Source organism: Astyanax mexicanus, chromosome 2, assembly GCF_023375975.1.
Source record: "Astyanax mexicanus isolate ESR-SI-001 chromosome 2, AstMex3_surface, whole genome shotgun sequence".
Lineage (NCBI taxonomy): Eukaryota > Metazoa > Chordata > Actinopteri > Characiformes > Acestrorhamphidae > Astyanax > Astyanax mexicanus.
The window spans coordinates 58,746,503-58,769,279 of NC_064409.1; the positions used below are offsets into that span (position 1 = coordinate 58,746,503).

Below are 22,777 nucleotides of genomic sequence, written 5' to 3' on the forward strand. Positions count from 1 at the left end.
GGTGGTTGGGTAATTGGTCGTGACAATTGGGAGAAAATGGAATAAAAATAAGAGAAATAAGAAAAAACTGAGAAATTGATATTTCAAATAATTGCAATATTATATTTTGCAGTACTGTATCAATTGACAAAAACACTGTAGCAATTTGCAGTCTGCTTACCCCTAGAAAACACTTTTCTATTTCTTTTCTATTTCATTTCCATTGCATGCAAATGGTGTTTTTTACGCTATATACACTGTCCCTGAAATTTGATTTTTAAAAGCAATTTAAAAGTCATTTATTCAGTAACTACCTAAAATCATTAAGGGTGTAAATCTCTACTGAACGATTTGATATGATTTCAGTTCAGTTTAGTGTGCCGTTTTTTTGAGGTATCCTAGGACTCTGGAAGCTGCTCCAAGGCACCTTCCCATCTTTAGGCTTTTGCATCCTGGCCTTTTTGCTCCTTGAATAAATCATATTGTGGTTTCAGGCCCTTGAACACACACCTCAGCCAGAGAAAGGGTCATGAAAGGTTTATGTTTTAATGTAGGACTTGGCATGAATTCAAACAGTGTGAGAAGAGAGGAGAGATGGCAGTTTCTGGGTGTTTTTCGCTTCCTTCCTGCTGGGTGCCATACTGAGGCTTTGTTTAGGAACGCTCACTGTGGATCCGTCTGACTGGCCAGTCCAGCTTCAGAGAAACATCTGAATCTAGCTTCTGTTCCCTTTAAAATAACAGAGGATATCTGAGCAGTAGCCCTGTACACTAATACATGTGAATTCTGAGATCTTGATGCTCTTGAGCTGAAAAGATTCTAAGCTCTGTACTTGACTCAGAATTTGTCAGACACACATTTGTCAGACTGCGTTTCCACCAAAATAAATGAAACAATCACTACCATGGCAATGAACTGCAGTACCTTCCCACTGTACTGTCACTTCCACAGTGTGGATACTAATTGCTTATACTAACTAGTTTTTAATTATAATGTATGTAGTAAAGATAAAAGTCTAAAAGCTGTGTAAACCTAATAATAATAATAATAAAACATACTCATAACTGGTCAGTATTGAGTGTAATACAATGCAAAACAGAAAGGGAAGAGCTACTCATGTCTGAAACAATTTTAGAAAAATTTTAATACCTGTTTCTTATCATATATAAAGACAAAAATATGTATAAAAAATAATTGAATGAAAAATATATATTAAGAAAAAAAAAATAAAACAGGTTATTAAGTTAATATTTAGTGTATTAACCTTCCAGACCTGCACTATTAAGACCAATATTGTGTTTCAGGTTTTACTAACAGGAAATAACATTTATTCTAATAATAATGCTCCAGACGTGAATAGCACCTTTCCGTTTATCATTGCATTGTGGGATGCAAGTTTTTTTTGTGTATGTATTATGGATAACTAAGTGTACTAAAATTGACTCATTTATCTATATTACATACTTCATATTTAAAAGTTAGTATAAAAAATGTACATGCCACTGTGATGCTTCTCTTGTGTTTCTGTGTTAGTGTTTATGTATACATGGGTTACACAATGAAACTGAAACACCTGCCATTTTAGTGTGGGAGGTGGTTTCATGGCTAAATTGGAGCAGCCTGGTGGCCAATCTTCATTAATTTTACTTTGCATCAGTAAGAGCAGAGCGTGAAGGTTCAATTAGCAGGGTAAGAGCACAGTTTTGCTCAAAACATTGCAATGCACACATACCAGAGTTCAAAAGAGGACAAATTGTTGGTGCAAGTCTTTGTGATGTATCAAGAGCCACGGTATCCAGGGTAATGTCAGCATACCACCAAGAAGGACCAACCACATCCAACAGGATTAACTGTGGACACAAGAGGAAAAGGGCTGAAAGTGATGTTCGGGTGCTAACCCGGATTGTATCCAAAAAACATAAAACCACGGCTGCTCAAATCACGGCAGAATTCAATGTGCACCTCAACTCTCCTGTTTCCACCAGAACTGTCCGTCAGGACAATAAATTATTGTGGCCTAAACCAGGTTTCAGTTTCATTGTCCAACCCCTCTTTATATACAACAGAGCTGGTCATTTTACTAAAACCTCTCATATCTTAATATGTGTAAGAGAAGGGGGGATGTACAATATAATATGATGAAACCATTAAAAGTGTACAAAGTTGAAGTATTGCCATTTATTTTTAACACAAACAACACTAAATCATATTTTTTTTATAATACTTAAAATATATATTTTAATATCATTTGCTATTTTTGGTATTTCTCACTGTATTGAAATAGAAAACTGTATTAAAATATGCAGTTTGAAGTAAAAAATAGTCGTCAAGCTGCTCATTTAATTAGTTAGTGATTTGCATAAGACTGTGCTTTGGAGAGTCCCATCCTTCTGGAAACCAATCTGTTTCAGATCAAACAAGCCATGAATGTCCTTTTCTGGAAACAAAATGATAACTTTGTATTTTGTGTAAAATAATATTAAATGTACATATATTTACTATGTATTTCTCAGCCTTAATATCAATATTCATGGGGCGCCGAGTGGTCCAGCGGTCTAAAGCGCTGCCACTATGAGCAGGAGGTCGCCAGTTCGAACCCCAGCTCATGCAGCTTTGCCATCAAGCTGCCGGCGTCAGAGGGAGCAAAATTGGCCCTGCTCCCTCTGGGTGGGTAGATGGCGCTCTCTCCCCACATCACTCCTATGGTGATGTCTGCAGCACAGGGCGTCTGTGAGCTGATGTACCAGAGCCGAGCCGCTGTGCTTTCCTCCAAGCGCGCTGGCTGCTCGGCAATGCTGCATCGGCAGCAGCTCGAAAAGAAGCTGTGGCTGACTTCACATGTATCGGAGGAAGCATGTGTTAGTCTTCACCCTCCTGGTGTGTTGAGGTATCATTAGTGATAGGGGGAGTCCTAATGAATGGGTTGGGTAATTGGCCGTGTAAATTGGGGAGAAAATGGGAAAAATTAAAAAAAAAAAAAAAAAAAAATATCAATATTCACAAGTGTTAATGTATTGAAATATTGTGAGAAAAACAGGCATTATCAAAGTTACATCAGACAACAAAATTACCACAACTTTGATTCAATTGCATTTAAACAAAAGCCACATTTTGATTTGTAGCTAAATATTTTATACAGGTCACATATAGATACTTACCTATATTAAATATGTATGTACATATATGTAAAACAGACATATTATGGCTAACAGATATCGGACATATTAAAGCCTGTGAGTCAATTATTGTTACATGTACAGTACTGTAAAAAAATAAAGATACTGTATAGCCCTTAAAAGACTAAAATATATATAGTCATGTTAATTAACAGCAATATACAAACCATACAAGACACATTTTTACATATACAAAACCTATAGAACATATTATTACACATAGGCACTTATATATATATATATATAAATATAATATTGACTTATTGTAGGAGTCTTCAATATATTGTATATATATATATATATATATATATATATATATATATATATATATATATATATATATATATATATATATATATATATATAAAACATGGGCTACATGTAATTCACATATAAGCTACACATACACACGTATATACTTGTATGCAGCAACCGTTTCACTCCACATTCCTTCAAGGTATATAAACAAATGTGTGTATATGTGTGTGCATCGTGACAATTGGCTGGAGATGCCATAGTAATATATGTACTCTATTTCCATTTCTCATCACAGTCCCCATGGCATGCTGATGAGTTAAGCTTAGCGGCTGTGTGGGAACAGTTTGATACTGTGGCTTCTTGTTTGAATCTCATTTCACAGACGAGAACCGCACAACATGCCCTGAAACTCTCAATCAAGAAATCAGGCGCACCACAGATTGAATCATGGGCGACAACAATTGGGGTGAAAACAAGCGTGCCTGCTCTCAGCGCCTGTACAGAATATTTGGAATATGGTGGTCATTTCTCAAACCTTTCCATTCTCTTTCTTTCTTCTTTCCACAGAAACCTGCTGGACAGAGACACATTCTCCAAATCGGATCCAAGTAAGCTTTTCCGTCTTCATCCTCTGTATGACTCATATTTATACCAGGAATGTGTATTACTGTATTTTTATTCCCTTTAATATGATTACACTGTTTGACCCTGAGGCCAAAAAGAGACTCCAAATGTTAAGATAGTTACGTCATGTTTATTTCAGTCCTGACTTGCTAAAAATAGCTCATCTCGAACGCTTGTAGCACTGGACCTTAGCCACACTGTAGTCATCACTGTTCACAGTGCAGCCGTGTTATAATACAGGATATTTTACCCTGCAACCTCATTTCAGTCAGTGGAAGTGCAACTAATACAAATCGGTAAAGATACTTAGCTGAATGCAAAATGCTCAAGCATGTACATGAGTAGGTTTAATATACACGATTAGTCAAAAGGAATATTTACCATTAAGGACGGTAAAATAAAAAGTAAGGAATGTTACCAGAATAATAAATTATTACAAATTTTGACTGTTATAGAAAACACTTACAGAAGTAGTATGTAATGCTTTTGTGTAATACATGTTTAACACAACATGCCTGATGGATGTCCCGGCATGGATTTCTTGTGGTTCCAAATGGTGTCCTGCCGTAATCCATCCCATGCAGCATGAACATTTACACAGTTCCTGCAGATTCTGTGGTAGAAGGCGAGTGCTGATGGCGCATACAATACACCTTTATTCACCTACGTCACCATCGTCTACCAAAATGAGGCTGTGGGGGACGGGAGTAGCGTTGGATGGCTGGGTACTAGCAATGCCGCCTCACTGCTGCGTTCCCAAATACACTTCTTTAAAAATCTTTTAAATCGAAATTTTATAAAGGTCAAACCTTCTATAGCTTCCCCAAAGATCCCGTATTTCAATGTGCATGATTTCACAAAATCAGTAGAGACCGCCATTTCAATTTAAGATGTATGTTACCATGCTAGCTTGCTAGCTTAGGCTAGCCATATTATTATTGCTTAGCCAGCCAATCTAACCAGATGAATGCTAGCAAAGCGACAGCAAGCTAGATAAACCCAGAACTCCGGCAATGACTTGATTAAACATGAACTGGATATTTTCTTTGTTTAATGTCAAAACGAGTAAAGGTTAATATTAGTCAAGCCTTAGCTCTTTAGAGTAGCCTGCTTAGCTAGATAGCTAGTTAATATCCTACTGTGGGGAGCCTGTGTACACTCCCATACTTAGCTGGACTGTATTTGGCTGTATTTAACGGTCGTGTTTACGTTCATTTTATGTCTGATTTGGTATTACAGATTAATGTGGACAGAAAAGTAAATTCAGAACACTTCACAAAAGAGTGTTTCTTTAAGACACTGGTTTGTATGAAAGTTAAAGAAGGATGCTGTCCCCTTGTTATTTTCCTGGACAGATTTTTATACAGTCACTAAGCTAGTTAGTAACTAACTAGCTAGCAAGTTAGCTAACATGCGAGTTTTTAATACAGAAAGCAAACTAGCTACCTTCCACGTCATGCACATAACCCTTAATCCAGTTACTGTAGCATTTTAGTAAAACAGCCTGAGGAATCTTGCACTTATTTTCTGCCCTTTTTTGACTACTTTCACCGTTAATTCGAGGAGGTGTGTGAGGTTAGTTGTCCACACAGGTGCTGCTATTTAAACTGGTGGATATTTTGCCGGCTCCCATGCTGCCTTGAAATTTCTGGTTTAGAAGCTTGTTTTTGCTTCAACATGGGCGCTTGTGTATTAGGTGCATAGCATCCTGCACATTTTAAAACAGTGATATGTCTGGAAATGGGGCTGGTCATGGCATAATTATTTGTGTCTCGAAGGCTAGCTCTTGAGATGGCAGCAGTATGTGAAAGAGCATTGTCTTGTTGGAATAGCACACCAGAGTGTGATTTCAGAAAAGGTAGGGCCACTGGTTGTAGGATCTCTTTACCGTAAGGCTGGGCTGTCAAAGTACCAGTAATGAAAACCAAAGGTGATCTGGCATCGTACTTCACCAGGCCTTCCGGACATGACACATAACAACCAACCAGTGAGCTTGGTGCACCACAGAACCTCTATACACCTTCTGCCTCCTTCTATCTGTGTAAGATTGTTGGGCTCTCTTGCATGCTCTGCTCTTTTGGGTTCTATTCACAGATGATCATTGATGTTTAGGTCAGAGGACAGTGAGGGCCATCGCAAAACCTTTAGCTTAAGCCTTTTTAGGTAGTTCACTGTGGACTTTGAGTTGTGTTAAGGATTATTATTCTGCTGTAAATGTCATTCTCTTTTTATCATCAGCTTTTTTATACTTAGTGTAATGTCTGCTTCTATTTGCTGGTGTTATTCTGTATATATATATATATATATATATATATATATATATATATATATATATGTCATATACATATTATTATGTTGTTATTATCTATTCTTTCAAATAAAAAAAACAGTGCACTAATTTTGTTTTATAATCTATAATAATAAACTGTCAGTAACAGTAACACATGTTGACAAGAGGTGCCCAAACTTTTGTATGACACAGTATTTAAGCACAACTTCCATGAAGTAATTTTATACATATTTTGCATAGTAAAACACTTGTATTAATTTGGTAACATGTTGACTTGAATAGGCAAATGCTAGTGTGGATTAGTTCACGTTGATGTATTTATTTAAATTACCACATTTTAGCATGAAATCTCTGAAATTGTGCGGCCTGAGGCACATTTATATTTGGATGTTTTTGTGACTGTGTTTATTGACTGCAATTGTGTTTTTTTAATGAAATGGGAAGCTTCTGCTTGTTGTAGGAGCCTAGTCCCCCTCTCATACAAGTATCCCATAAGTATATAAAATCTAATTAAATTTTTAAACTTATATAGTGTGATTTTCAACTGATGTGGTACAGCAGCTTTACAGAAATCTGGTAGCAGGACAAAGAATCAAACAAAACATTAAACACTCAGTGAGCAGGCTGAAGTGACAGTGGTTTCCTCAGAGCTCAGAGCTCTTAAATGTAGTGCCTTCAACTATAATATATTTTTCTACTGATTTTATGTGTTTTTTATTGTTGTGGTTATAATCTATATCAACATGATCTGCTGTTGTACCAGAATACAAAGTGCCTACAAACAAATATGCCTGCTTAATTATAAATATTGTAAGAACTGGAATATCCAATATTCTCCTGCTTTTCAGTCTGTTTTGTTTTCCTCCCCATGTGCTCTTCAAGCACATGACCCTGTGTTGTTATTGTCCTGTCTCTGCCTTAGCCCCACCCTGTCAGCAGTGTTCCTTTGTAACCACGCCCCCTCGTTTCCTGAACGTTTGTTTTATTCTTGCTTGTTCACTGTAATAGTTCTGTCCTTAGTGTTTTTTGTTTTGTCAGTTTAATATTCTTATTTTTTATGTTCTTAGTTTAGTTTTCTCAGTTTAAGATAGTGTTGTGTTTTCACTTCCCGTGTTTATTTTCTGTTTTTTGTTTTTTTTACTTGTTTAAATTAAATTAATTTTATACCTGAACTCACGTCCAGTCTCTCATCCTCGTCTGTGACAGGTGGGGTGACATTGGTAACATAAATTAAATACAGTACTACAATTAAGCTTTATTGTTTATTTATAGTTGGTATTTTTACTTACACAAAATGTTGTGTGTAAGCCCCGTTTCCACATACAATGCAGTTTTACCTAAATTTCTTCAAAATCTCTGTACTAAGAAAGTAAATGAATGAAGCAGCCTTATTAAGCAGCATCAGTATTGATCTAATGCCAGCTGACCTTGTATCTTGAGAAGGACTCAAATTCAACTACAAGGTCAAGAACATCTTATAGCAGGGATACATCAGCTCCATACAGATATAATATGATGTCATCGTCATATAAGAGAATAGACCGTCTGTGGATATGTGTAATGATAATGAGATTTGGATTGCATACTTACCCTCACGGCTTGTGCAGATGATAAAATAGTAAGAAAAAAACAAACACCCCTTCCTGCTTCTGCATACTGAATACTGAATACTGGTTGGTACATGTTGTTATTACTGCTGCTGCTTTTGGATTAGAATGCAAAGTTTTAATCATGCCAATATATTTCTTTCCAAACCCAAACTGTTCTGGTACCATCCATAATTATCTCCATTCTAACTTATCAAAGGCGTTCTGAAAGAACTGACTGAAAAAACTGACTGAAAGAACAGACTGAAAGAACGGCTCATGACTGTGTGATTGTATCAGCCAAGTCTATGATATGAAGCCAATAGCTCTTGTTATCAGCAGTCAGACGTCCCCTTATGAAACCTGTCTGGCCTTCGCTTATTATATAATGTAATAGGATTTCCTTTCCTACCACTGGAGCTTTTTTAGGAGCACATTTTACATTTCACAGATACTGGTGTATTAGTTAGTGCACTAGTAATTAGTACATTTTAGTGCATATTATTCTAATTCACTAGGAAGGAAAAGAATTACATTGCAAAATTAGGAACATTTATCATTAACAGGACAATAAAGTCTAATATTTCTACAACTGAGAATCAATGTTTTAGCTGAGCATGAGCACACACTTCCCTTACTTCCCTTTACATTCTCCCTCTGATATGTGTAGTTTAAGTTAGTCAGTTGTTTTTTTTTTATTACTATCCCATTTTTTCACCAATTTACATGGCCAATTACCTTACCCACTTATTAGGACTCCCCCTATTACTAGTGATGCTCCAACACCAAGAGGGTAAAGACTAGCACATGCCTCCTCCAATACATGTGATGTCAGCCACCGCCTCTTTTCAAACACATTTCCGAGTAGCATCACAGTGCACTCAGAGGAAAGTGCAGCGACTCGGTTCCGATACATCAGCTCACAGATGCCTTCTGCTCCGGTAGCCTATGGAAAGCTACATGAACAGGAGTCTTATTTGTTTTTAACCTGATGGATGTTGGTCAACTAGTATCAGCTTTTAGTCTAGCACAGATACCTGCTTGCTTTCCCAGTATCTATAGTATCTTAAGACATGATGAGAACCAGTTTAATAACCCACGTATATACCTACCTATTCATAGAAGTTTTGCACCAATGAGAAGTTTTTTGACTTGTCTTTTGGATAACACCTGTAGTTTAAAGGAGAACTCTGGGGTAACATAGACTTTTGGTGTATTAAAACATGATAAAAAGTACTTACCTTTGATGAGTAGGACACCTCCATTCTCCCACATCATTCTGAGATCCAGAAAGTTTAACAGTTTGTCCAAACATCCTTCAGACTGGGTGACACGCAGCATAATTTGCGCCGATAAATCGCTTTTCCACCGTTATCCAGGCTCGAAGTAGCTCCACACCTTGTTTCTAGAATCTGGAGAGCCCAGACATTTAAAACAAGGCATTAATAACTTAAAAAGTGCACAAGAAGCCTAATAAAAACCTCTGTTTACATCCTATAACGCAAGCTTCAGCTCCAAGTGCCACCATCATTGAATTGAAAATAACATAGACATATATACATAGACTCCACATAGCCTGCCTCCTGGTGCCGGCTGCTACGCTATGGAGTCTATGTTTATAAATGTTTATGTTATTTTCATTAATAACATTACGGGGTGAAGGCAGGCGCATGCCTCCTTCAATACACATGCAGTCAGCCACCACCTATTTTTCTGCTGCCACTGATGTAGCATCACAGGATAGCCACTGCACTTAGAGGAAAGCACAGTGACCCAGCTCTGATACAACAGCTAAAAGATGCTTGTGGTGACCAACATTAGCTCCACACTGGGAGTGACGTGTGGAGAGAGCACCATCTACCCACCCAAAGAAAACAAGAGCAGTTGTGCCCTCTCAGACTCTGGCTGCTGATGGCAAACTGGCAATCCTCGGATCATAGTGGCAGTGCCAATTCTTTACCATATATTTTCCTACCATGACATCATCAGTAATTAGCTTTTTTATTTTAAAATAAGTATCGAAAGTGTTTGCATCAGTCAGCCTCTGGTGTTTGTTAGTATAGATTTGCATTTGACTCTGAGAAATGCAGCTGTTGAGTGCCAGCTGATGACGACCCTGGCACTAATGAACACACAGATGCCTGTGACTGCAGGCTTCTCATTGTTCACTTTCACAGCATGGCTGACTTCACTGGCTTCCTCCAACACACACACACACACACACACACACATATACTCGCAGTGTTGAGACACTTCTAAATGCTCTAAAAGCTTTTGTAGTTAAATATCCTCTCAGCTGAGTCTTATTAGCTATAATCCATCTTGCTGTCTGACCTTTTCAGCTGTTTGCAAACTACAAACTTTTCCATCCTCCCTCATAAATTACCACAACTGGAGAAATGGAAAGAGAAAGAGAGCGTGTTTGACACCAAATAGCTGTTTTCTTTCAGTGCTGAAAAGACAGAGAGTGTGGGTGAGAAAAATAGAGTAGGGAGGATGAAGCCATCAGAGTTGTTTTTTTCTCACTCTGTCACACACACACACACACACACACCACACTAGGGCTGCACAGTTAATCTCCTTAAATTTCCATTCTTGTTACATCCTAAGGCTTGTAATATTGTCAGCACATGAAAAACAATGCAAACCCTTAAGATATAAGATAGAAGAGAGGAAGCCTGGACCTGCATTATCTCATTATTGGGCTTTGTGATGTTGATACCAATGAAAACGGCGATATGCAAACATGTCACAGCTTGTGTTTATTTCTTCTGTCAGAATCGTAATCAACCTTAGATGTTCAAGTCGGGTTTCTGTAAGAGTTATCGACAAAAAAGAGATTACAGTTACATTTAAATGATCAAACCAGCGTCTTTATGAATGAATGATTTTGCGGTGGCATATTGTAGAAATGGAGTCATCAAAGTGTGATAAGAGAAGCAGATATGCCTACAAATTTGGTAGACCGTTTCCTGTCTTCTGTCTCTGAGCAAGTGTCTCAGCCTGCTTTTATTGAATTTACAGATCAGCCAGAAAGGACCAGAACCTAGGCAGATTCACCTGGATCCCAGATCTGAATTCAATAAAATCTCCTGTAAAAAAAATGAACGATGTAGGCCTGTCACAAGTATTACTTGATCAACTTATCGTACAATATATGGACATGAACTGATTGTCAAGTCAAGTCAAGTAGTTTTATTGTCAATACTGCATATGTACAGGACATACAGAGAACTGAAATTACGTTACCCTCCTTCCCAAATTACAGCAAGTACAGAAAATAGATATATAATATAAAGGAATGGGAGACCCTATATGTACAATACAATAAGGACACAGTAGACATACCTGAGACAGAATACAATAGTGCAATAATGATGGGGTGAAAATAAGATTCAAATTAAAAAGAATGAGAGACACTTTATGTACAATACACACATAGACATACATAAGACAATACAATAGTGCAATAGTGATGAGGGGTGATTAAGATGTATAAACAGAACCCGTATAAACAGTAGTTCAAATGGTATGATAATAGCTTAAGGCTGGTAAAGTGAATGAGTGCATAAAGTTCTTAAAGTTCACAGTTTATGGAGAATTAAAGATTGGACATGATTATTGTCAGAAAATGACAATAAAATTGTTTATTCTGGGACGATGTTTCTACCAGTAAAATATTTATAATGACAGGCCTAGACTGATGCAATCATGTATCTTTTTGAAAGCTATTATTAAGTATAGTGTTTCTAATGAAGTGTTTAGTGAGTGTATAGTACCGATATAGGAAGGGTATGTAGCCCAAAAAAATAAATAAATAAACCGAAGGCCCCTTCAGGCTCTGTTTCTTAATGTAAAATATGCAAATTGTATTTTTTTTAAATAGAGGAATTGATGTTTATGTTTATGGATATAATCAAGATCACCACATTATATTACAGTTGCAATAACTAGTCATATCATCTGAATATAAAATTCTATATCATGCATCCATAACACACACACACACACACACTCTCTCACATACACACTTATTCTCTCACACCCCCCCTTCTCTCTCTCTCATACACACACACACACTCTCTCACATACACACTTATTCTCTCACACCCCCCCCCTTCTCTCTCTCTCATACACACACACACACCTCTCTCTCTCTCTCTCTCTCTCTTACACACTCTATTTCCCCTTCTCTCTCACACACACATATACACACACTCTTTCTCTCTCTGTCACACTCTAACATACACAAACTCTCACACACACATACACTCTCTCACTCACTCTCTCACACTCTATCTCTCTCATACACTCTCTCTCATACCCCCCCGCACACACTCTTTCTCTCTCTCTCTCTCTCTTACACACTCTATTTCCCCCTCTCTCTCTCACACACTCTTTCTTTCTCTCACTCTCTAACATACGCACACTCTCACACACACATACACTCTCACTCACTCTCTCTCACACTCTATCTCTCTCATACACTCTCTCTCATACCCCCCACACACGCTCTTTCTCTCTCTCTCTTACACACACACACACTCTTTCTCTCTCACTCACACTCTCTTACACTCTATCTCTCTCATACACCCCACACACTTTCTTTCTCTCTCTCTTACACACACACTTTGCTTTCTCTCTCTCTCTTACACACACACACACACACACACACACACTCTTTCTCTCTCTCTCTCTCTCTCTCTCTCTCGCTCTCTCTCTCACACACGCACTCTTTCTCTCTCTCTCTCTCTCACACACACACACACACTTTCTCTCTCTCTCTCTCTCACACACACACTCTCTCTCTTTCTTACACACACACTCTCTCACTCTCTCTTTCTCTCTCTCACACACACACACTCTCTCTCTTTCTTACACACACACTCTCTCTCTCTCTCCCTCACGCCTTTTGGCCACTTCCTCAGATGTGAATGGCCGTCAGCAGTGGCGGAGGCAGCAGGCTGGCAGTGGCAGCGCTGGACTCCTCTTATGTAGGGAGGCACTTGTGCTGAGTTCATGTCTTAGCTATGCTGACGTGATTGGGCCAGTCGCACACGATTAGAGCGCCTGAATACCCTCTCCGGCCAAAAGACACAAGTTTCAGGGGCTCCAACGAGCTAAATTTAGATCCACTCTCATGCTGAGCAGCTGGCACTATGTGTGTGTGTGTGTGTGTGTGTTTGTGTGTGTTGGTGTTAATGTGAATATCGCCATAAGTATGTTGTTATATTGTCTAGCCAAATATATGTAAATACAGCAGATGAGCAGTGAGCGTGGCTGCTGTAGCGGGGGGGGGGCAGTGGTGGGCATCACGTCACTGTGCGTATGCGTGTGTGTGTTTGTGAATTCAGGCTGGTGTGTGTCAGGCGCTACCCAACAAAGAGGACGTCTCAATCAAGCTGTGCTGACATTAATATTGTATTTCTCTTGAGCAGTAGCTGGCATTCTCCGTGCCACAGGGACAGTGCACAGAACACACTGTGGGTACAAAAGAAGCATAAGATAAAGGCCTCGGTGCTGTCGGTGTGTGTGGACACGATACTGTATGCTGTTCACGTTCCCACTAATCCTCTAGCTACACAGAGTGTGTGTGGGTGAATGTTTTTGTACATTTCCAGGACAATTGCTTTGACTTTAAGGCAGAGCTAGCCTTCAGTAATGCCTTTAAGAAATCGTTTTAAGGGGTTCTTTGGTAAAGGCAGTGGTTCTAAATAGAACCAATGAAATGCAGTTTGCTTAGGTAGTTAAATGTTTTTTGATTACATGCTGTGCATGGTCCTTTACTTTATTTTAATTTAAATGTATTATTTTAAGCAGCACAAAGGATTCCTGTTATTACAAGATAAAGAAATTTTTGAAAAAAATAAATGTAGCAAATATGACCAGCTATAACATTAACAATTTGTATTTCTATAATTACAGACTATAGTCTTTCTGTTTCTTTATATACCTTATTATCCTACTTTCACACTGTTCTTCAGTGGCCAGGAACTTAAAGGACCCCCACAGAACAGGTATTATTTTGGGTGGTGGGTTGTTCTCAGTACAGAGGAGACACTGACATGGTGGTGGTGTATGCGCTGGTACAAGTGGATCAGCCACAGCAGTGCTGATGGAGTTCTTAAACGCCACAGTGTCCACCAAAAAGAAATATCCAGCCAACAGTGTCCTGTGGACAACATCCTGTCACCACTGGTGAAGAACTAGAGTATGACCAACACAAACTGTGCAGCAACAAATGAACACTTGCCTCTGACTGTGTTTAAAACTCCAGCAGCACTGATGTTTCTAATTCATTGGTATCACCCAGATAATCACTGGTTGGCTTGATCCACCACCCAAACAATACCTGCTCTTTGGTGGTGCTGTGGGGTCCTAACATTGAAGAACAGGGTGAAAGAAGGATACTAAAATATGCAGAGATACAGATACAGGAATACAATAGGTATTTAATAGGAACTACAGATATGCTGATGCTCTTATATGCTGGTAAAGTTTATAAGCTGGACAATGGCAGTAGAAAGAGAAGGTTGTACTAATGCTGTGTTAATCGATGCATGCTAGTTTTTAATTTTTAACAGTTTAAATAGCAAAAGCAAACATTTGGGCACTCTGCTTGTATTTTGCAGTGTTTTCCAGCCTGTAAATAGTCTTTCAGTTCTTGTTTGATGGATTATTACCCATTCGTCCTTTCTAGTTTTAGGGGATTCTTGCACCATCTTGCATGTACCATTCTTTTAAGGTCCGTTTACAGATTTTCATCAGTGATGAGTGGACTTTGAGGGTCATAGAACCTTGAGGTAGTTTTTGTTGATGCTGAGTTGTGTTTAGGATTATTATCCTTCTGTAGGATCCATTGTCTTTTCATCAGGATAATTTATTTATGACCAAGATAGCTATTTATATTCAGTTTTAATTTGTATCCAATAACGTAATTATACATGACCTATATATATATATATATTTATTTTTTGGTTTGTTTTACTCACCCTATATATTTCACCCTATATATGTTTTAATTGTTTCATATTGCTGGACAGAAACCTAACCTCTTCTGTGTCCTACTGTCTTCACTAAGGGTGTTATGTTTTTTTTTTCAAATGTTCATTCTCAAAAACATAGTGGTGCTGCTATCTGCTTGTGAATTTTAGGTGAACTGAAGTTTTGTATTTATTTACGTTTTGTGTTTTTTGATATTGCTCTGTTTTTTTATTCCAAGTAATCTGCAAAAAGAGAAAAGAAGAGTAGACAGTATTAAATAAATGTTCAAGTTCAGTAGGTTTGTGTTTAGTTTATTAGTATTAGTATTTTTATTGTATTTTATTAGTTGCTAAATGGGAATCGGCTTTACATATGTTTAGTTTGTGTTTTTGTAGTTTATATTGGTTATAGGTTTCCTTCCAGAGTTAGTTTGTTAGTTTTTAACTAAATTCATTATTCCACTACCAATAAAATGTTCCTGATTGCACTGGTTGCAGCACAAGCCAGAATCACAATCAAACCACCCCCATGTTTAACAGCTGGATTGGTGTTATTTTTAAGAAATTTTGTATTTTGTTTATTTCAAACATGCCTACCTTGCCCTGCTTTGAGGGCATCAATTATTATCGCAGACAAAATGCTAGGCAGCTGCTTAGAGGAACACATGGCTACTAATTGTTAGCACAAGCTAATTACGATCTGAGACCCTGATATAAAATTTATCTGAGAGATGGTACCGTTTCCTTTTTTTTTTAAATGTGTATGAAACAAATGAATACAGTACACATACATTGTTTTAAATGTTGAAAATAACATTTTATCTGCAAAGTAATGTTCTGTCTTTAATGCTTTTTGGAGATCAGTTTATGTTTTTCTCACCTAACTGTATTTAGAGTAACAGAAATGTTGAGCATGTGTGTCATTTTTTTTTCAGTGACCAAGAGTCTGACATATTTACACACTCAGCTGCACTGGATGAAATTGTATGTTTAGACTAGAGACCGACCGATATGGGTTTTTCTAAGGCCGATGCCGATACCGATCATTAGTGGTCAGAGTCAGCCGATGGCCGATGTGACCTGCCGATTTTTAGGGCCGATATGCTATCGTATTATATTTATTTGGCATGCTTAAAATCATACTAGTAAGAGGAGGCACAACAGTTGTAAACTTCACACAATTTATTGAAAATAAGGTTAGCATTTTATAGTGACTTTAATGTTACTATATCACTATATGTTAATAAAAAAATATTAATTTTATTTAGATTGTATTATCCATAACATTTTATTTTATTCATTATATAACATATGTTCTATATACACTATATATTCATGTTTATAGTAGAAATATTATGTTGGCTATTATATAAAATTTACTGTAGGGGCCTACTAATTAACAAATGTATGACTTGTTGCAGTCTGTTAGTCTATTAATTATTCATTTTAATATGTTTAACAGAGTGCAAGAAGACTTCCATAATGTGACAACTTTAGATAGTTACTCCAAAACGGCAAAGCTCATTTCTTCTTCAACTCCATGCAGTTGAAAACGAATGGACATGGGAGGACAATGTTATAAAATGTTCACATTAGGGCTGCAGCTATTATTTTACAAAAATGGGTGACGTTTAAATTAAGAATAAAATTATAAATAATGCAAAAACAGACAGGTGCTGTAATTTAAATATAGCTTTATCTGTTTTTTTTTCTTCTTCAAATGAGCTCCTTAGCCAGAGAAACGCGTCTCATCAGCTGTACTGGAGGTTCGGTGCGTGAGCGGAAAATGAGTTGAGAAAGCTGAAGAGCGCGGACTTTATAGGTTCAGGATAAAATGAGCTTTTATCAGAAAAGTCTGGAGGGGGTTCTAAAGTAGAACCCGACAAAACAGAAAATTCTGCTCATCGTTTCATTTAATATCTAACAGCGCAAACCGCTTTAAACGGGTGAGTTTTACAGCAGAACAGCAGGAGGCGGCATGATTTAATGTCTGTTTGTAGTGAAGGAAAAAGAGATGTTTTATTTTAACTCCATTATTTTAGAAACTATTTGTTTTATTAATTCGTTTACAATAAAGCTTATTTATATACAGTGTTGGGAGTAACGGCGTTAAAACTAACGGCGTTACTAACGCCGTTACTTTTTTTCAGTAACGAGTAATCTAACTAATTACTATGACTGTAACTATAACGCCGTTACTATTTCCGACACCCCGTTACTGCACGTTACTTTAGCAGCTCTATGAACTTTTTTTTTTTATTTCGCTTTGCCCTGGTTAACCCCTCCTCTGTCCGGTGAACTTGAGCTTCTGGCCGCTGTGCCTGTGGTTTGGCGTGGTGAAGTGAGGCACAATTGTGACGATTTGCGTGCTCTAATCAATTCAGTGATTGCCGTGGACAACCCAAGTTCCGAATTAAGGACGTTAAGCTCTTTTTAGCTGCTCCGGTTTTTGTGCTGCTTTCTATTTTAGAGCTTAGATTCTCTGCCCGAATCCCACCTGACCTGAGGACCGACCCGAAATCAGGCTCCTATTTTTATTTTATATAAAGCTCTGGTGTGATAATTACAACGTTGCTAAGTAACCAATTATTATTGTTCACTAAAGCGAACGAAATAGCGAAAATTGAAAGTGAAAAACATTTGTGTTAACTGAATCTAATAAAAACGGTAATTAAAAGGAAAAACATAACTATCTCGAACTGTATTTTGTGTTTATAAAACTAACTAAAACGAACTGAAATTACTGATAGAATACCCTCATTTTTGTGTTTAATTTATTTATAAGCGCTGTTGTACAGCGGAGTTGTACAGCGGGAGTTGTTGTGCCGAGCGCGCGGCACTCGTGGTCCGTTAGTCCGTTAGACGCGTTTTTCCGCTTTTTTCAGTATTACAAGTTTTAGTAATTTTCTTTGGTTGTGTGGAGAATTTCGTTTTATTTTTTTGAAATTCGTTAGATTATATTTTTGTCAACATTTTGGGTTTATTTTCGTTTGTTATTTTTTGTTATTTTTCTGAAATTTTCGTTTCTGAAGAAGAGACGTCAGTTATTTTATACTAGAGCTTATAGATAGGGCTTGCCTTGCATAGTCAGGGCGCATTCCAAATGCACTCCTGCCATCAACGCTAAGCATAGTTTCGTTTGGAGAGAAATGCTACAACATGCAGTTGAAATTCTATTCTTTTTCAGTAAATGAAGCAACATCACAGATTACTAATCATGAGAGAAAATATAGACTTTGGGACACTGGATTGTAAAAATGGATGCCTTACCCGTTGAAAGTCTTGCTCACTCTTGAAACCTTGCTCTGCGTTCCAAGTAGCTGCCCGCAGATGTGCCGGATTAAAATCGGCGCGGCCAAATAAGAAAATCGGCCGATGCCGATTGATAAAAAAATAACAAAAATCGGCCGATTAAATCGGCTGGCCGATCGATCGGTCGGCCTCTAGTTTAGACAGCTGAGGGAAAATTCTCTATACACACACGTGCACACACACACAATCTACAGTCTACTCTTCCCAGACAGACAGCAGCTTATAGGGGGTGTATTGTGAACTGATGGCTCTCGGGGGTCCCATCCCGTCACGTAGGTGAAGGATTATCACACACTTGGAGAATGATAATGCTTTTTTTTTTAATTAGGAATATTTTTAGAAGCTCACTGGTAGAAGGACAGCCAAGCAGATGGGCAACGCAAAAGAGAAGCTGTGAGCAGCTTGATCTGAATTGGCATCAGTGTGTAGGTCTCAGTGTGTGTGTGTGTGTGTGTGTGTGTGTGTGTGTAGCCTACTGTCATTTCTGCATATTTGAAAGCCATACTGAATCTACAGATCTGTGAAAGATTCATTATTATTCTAATTAAATGCAGGATAAATAAAACACATATAAAATATATGCTGTCTATTTTTAAAGTCTCTTGAAGTTCATTCGCTATTGATTTTACTGTCCCTGTCTGTCAGCTCGAGCAAGGCTGAACTATTTTCATTTTCCGATCTAAGCTATGCAGATTTGCACTGTCACATCCTGAATACACATGCTGATTATTGATTTGCATAATTAGTGTTTCGTCTCATCAGTGTGCTGATAGACAAACTCTAAAAATATCACCTCTCTGCGCTCAGGATTAGTCTGGCCTTCTTCTGTCTGCTCACATTTCTTTTTGTCTTGCTTTTCTGCAGTATGTGTGCTGTACACTCAAACCGTGGCATCCAGGGAGTGGCGAGAGGTGAGTGTGTGTGTGTGTGTGTGTGTGTGTGTGTGTGTGTGAATCCTAAAACTACCTGCCTCATCATTTTTTATCTAACAGTGATTAAATGCTTACTGCAGCCGAGTGCTGAAAAGCTAACTTTAGCACTTCTATTAAACCTCGCTCCAACAAGATAACTGCATGAACAGTCTGGAATAGTGTGATGAAATCAGTGAGATGTTATAAAACACATTTTATAAACTATAAACTACAGTGATGAGAACAAGTATTTGTGCTGCAATCAGGTCTTTTTAACAAATACAATGTAACATTATATAAAGAGTACCTTATGGAAACACAAAATTTATTTTACATATTGTTTAATTTATTTAATGAGCTTTTAAAAATGTAAAGCACTCGTGAGCTCATGCAACACATTAACTGACGCTGAGATTTAACTTATCAAATATAACCAGGCTTCAATGCAGCAAGCCCGGCTGTATTTATAGGGCTATTTACAAACTAGCATTTTTTGATCTGGTTTCAAATCGTACTGGTTTGTTTTTGATCTGGTTTCAAATCGTACTGGTTTGTTTTTGATCTGGTTTCAAATCGTACTGGTTTGTTAGTACAGGTGTGAATACAGTTATCACACACGCATGCAGACCAAAACAACCACACAGTCCCAAACTAACTGAAACGGTTCCTTTTTGGTTCCTTTGTGATCCAACCTAATCCAACCCAAGTATCTGGTGTACTTCACAATTTTGACCTAAATAGCTCCCATAGCCAGGTGTTAAACCCAGATAATAACTACAGCTATGAACAAACTAAACCAGAGCAAACCATGTATTGGAACTCCTGAACATCCTGAAACATTGTCCAAGTAATATGGTCACCATAAACTTTTTAACAGGCACTCTCAACCACATCCAGTATATTTGTCTGGAATAGATAAAAAGAATGTGAGGAGGATATAGCATATCACTGATCCACAGTGAGAGTTTTATCCAAAAATTAAGATGAATTGGAATAGTGTTGAATCTAAATCCCAGGAGAGTATATTTTTCTCAAAAATCTCTGAGAAATCATCTAAGACGCCACCTAATTTTCCTGGAGAGCATCAAAGAAGGCTGAACTACTGTATCTAGCCTCTCAGTGTTCCTGAGTCTGTAATAAGAAAAAGTGGCATTAAAAACATAACTAAACATTGATTACCCAGGTGAAAACACTAAAAAAAACAGTGTGTAAATAACTTTTGTAAAAAATAAAAAAAACGTGTAGAATCACTAAGCCTGTAATGTTTTATGGACAGATCAGTAGAGCTGTAGAAAAGTTTTTTACTGCATTTTACAGTAGACATATCTTACTAGCATTCAAACATGGTGGTAGTAGTGGAATTATTATGTGATGTTTTGTTGCCTCATGACCTGGACAATTTCCTATTACTGTCTGTTCATCTCTGCATAAGCTAAAGTTAAAATAAGGTTGGGTTATGTACCTAGACAATGATCCTTAGCACACAAACAAATGCAAAACACATCTCAAACATAAAAACAAGTATGTGTGGGTCATGCTTGAAACCCTTTCAGTATATGAATTTAAGCCATTCTCTGAAAGAAAATTGGGCTCAATTCCTACATAGAAACGTAAGGCCAACATTAAATTATATTAAATGTCGGATGCAGTTATGCAACAAGTGTGTGATTTGCATGCATAAAACCTGTAGTAAATGACATGTTCATTTAAAAATGTAATTTTGTGTTCGATAAGGTTCTCTTTGTTCAATGTTATATTTATTAAATGTCAATAATTATTTAAAAATCAATGATTTCTAAAGATATCTATGAAAACCACTAGTCAGCTTTGTAGTGACCCTATATCACTTAACAAGTCATGAATTGGTGTTATCTGTTTTCTTTTTAGTAACATAGTGGTAACCCTTTTCTTTATGTATGGCTTCTGTTTGGCGTAGTTTGGGAGAACGGAGGTCATCGATAACACACTGAACCCAGACTTCGTACGAAAGTTCATCCTGGATTACTTCTTTGAGGAGAGACAGAATCTACGCTTTGACTTGTGAGTATAAAGGACTGTACATATCTGCATGTTGGTGTGTTCAGGATTAACGTATTGTGACATATCTTACAATGTAAAATTCACAGCTTTTATAATGACAGCATATTTTCATGTATGTGCAAACGCACCGCATATTTACAAAGAAAACGGAATGGGAGAATAACTTAGCGTAGGTGTTTTTCCCCTGGAGTATTCCAGATATGTTGATGCATCAGCACATGTGCGCTGACACACATGCAGACACACACACACACACACATTTCTTGGGTTAAGGCTTATTTGCTTCGCAGCAAATTATATACAGCACCTTAGAAATTACATTAATGCATTATTCACTTCTGTCACCACACACACATGCACACTCACACACACAAAATATTCCATTAAAAAATCCACACAGCATTTCTTACTCTGTAAGTACAGAGGGTTTCACATATAGTAGAGTAGTGTGTGTCAGTCAGTGTACACTACTTATACTATACATATGAATATTTTGCTGAAATATCCTCCTCTATAGTGTATAATGGCCTTCCTCTAAGGCTATTATTAACATTTGTTAGAATTCAGACATTAAAAACATTAATTCACCAAACCATATTTTGTATTGTACCGTTTTTTTTCTGACTTTAAATCCTTAAATTTTCCCAAAAATCATTTGTGTGCCCTATAGTACAGTTTGCCTTATTCTACCGGTCAGATTTTAAAGAGCAGTACAGCCACTCTACTGAAGTACAGCTTTATACGGGAGTTTCAGTGGAGTTTCTCCAGCGCTGAGGCTAAATGCAGCGCATAATAGCACCCTGGGTTACTGGAACACTACCACTGTCGGGCAGCTGGCTAGCGCCGCTAACTGCGGCTGGCTAGCGCTGCTTATTTGCGCTGGCTAGCACTTGCCAGCCATGGCTAGCACTCACCCTTAAGCAAAATATTGGAATTCTAAACTTACTGTAAATTAACAGAAGCACTTTACTCACCTAAATTCAGAGAGGAGAACATTGGACTGTAGTCTGCATGTTTACTGTGTTAAAACAAGCTACATGGGATTAACCGCCAGCTGATAGCGCCCTGGGATACTGCTATTGGGCAGCTGGCTAGTGCTGCTAACCGGGGATGGCTAGCACTGCTAACTGGAGCTGGCTAGCGCTTGCTAACTATTGCTAGGGCTCACCCCTGGACAAAACACTGGAATTTTAAGCTTACTGTAAATAAATGGAAGCCCTTTGTTCACCCAAATAAACAGTTTTCAGGAGAGAAATCTGTGTGGATTAACATCCAGTGATTGTTTGACTTAAAAAATATATATATATTTTTAAAGAGTTACAGTTTTGTTTACTTTGGCACCCCCCAGTGGCGAGACCTGCCGAATTAGAAGAGAAACATAGCGACACTTTGGTTCACTTCATTCTTACTAGTGTTGCATAATGCACCTTATAATCCAGTGCACTTTATGTATGAAAATAGACCAGAAAATAGACATTCATTGATAGTGCGCTTTATAATCTGGTGTGCCTTATATTTTTAATACATTGATTTATTTCTTAGTTTACATGGAGACATGTAAAACACCACTTAGTGACACAACTAGTGAGAGTTATTTGTTTATGTTGTTTGTACAAAA

General features: G+C 37.6%; 1 protein-coding gene and 1 long non-coding RNA gene across 2 annotated transcripts in view; one reads left to right on the plus strand and one right to left on the minus strand.

Moving 5' to 3' along the window:
• cpne8 (copine VIII) overlaps positions 1-22,777 on the plus strand; it is an 88,457-nt gene that overhangs the window by 18,253 nt on the left and 47,427 nt on the right. Inside the window, exons 2-4 of the mRNA XM_007228204.4 lie at positions 3,981-4,021; positions 19,073-19,119; positions 21,056-21,159. Coding sequence (XP_007228266.1) covers positions 3,981-4,021; positions 19,073-19,119; positions 21,056-21,159 — 192 coding nt within the window. The remainder of the gene's footprint in view (positions 1-3,980; positions 4,022-19,072; positions 19,120-21,055; positions 21,160-22,777) is intronic.
• LOC125799029 (uncharacterized) lies at positions 504-22,494 on the minus strand. Its single transcript, XR_007437845.1, has 4 exons — positions 22,134-22,494; positions 9,155-9,325; positions 1,712-1,829; positions 504-708 (listed from the first exon to the last, which is right to left on the minus strand). It is a non-coding gene; the product is annotated as an uncharacterized LOC125799029 (long non-coding RNA).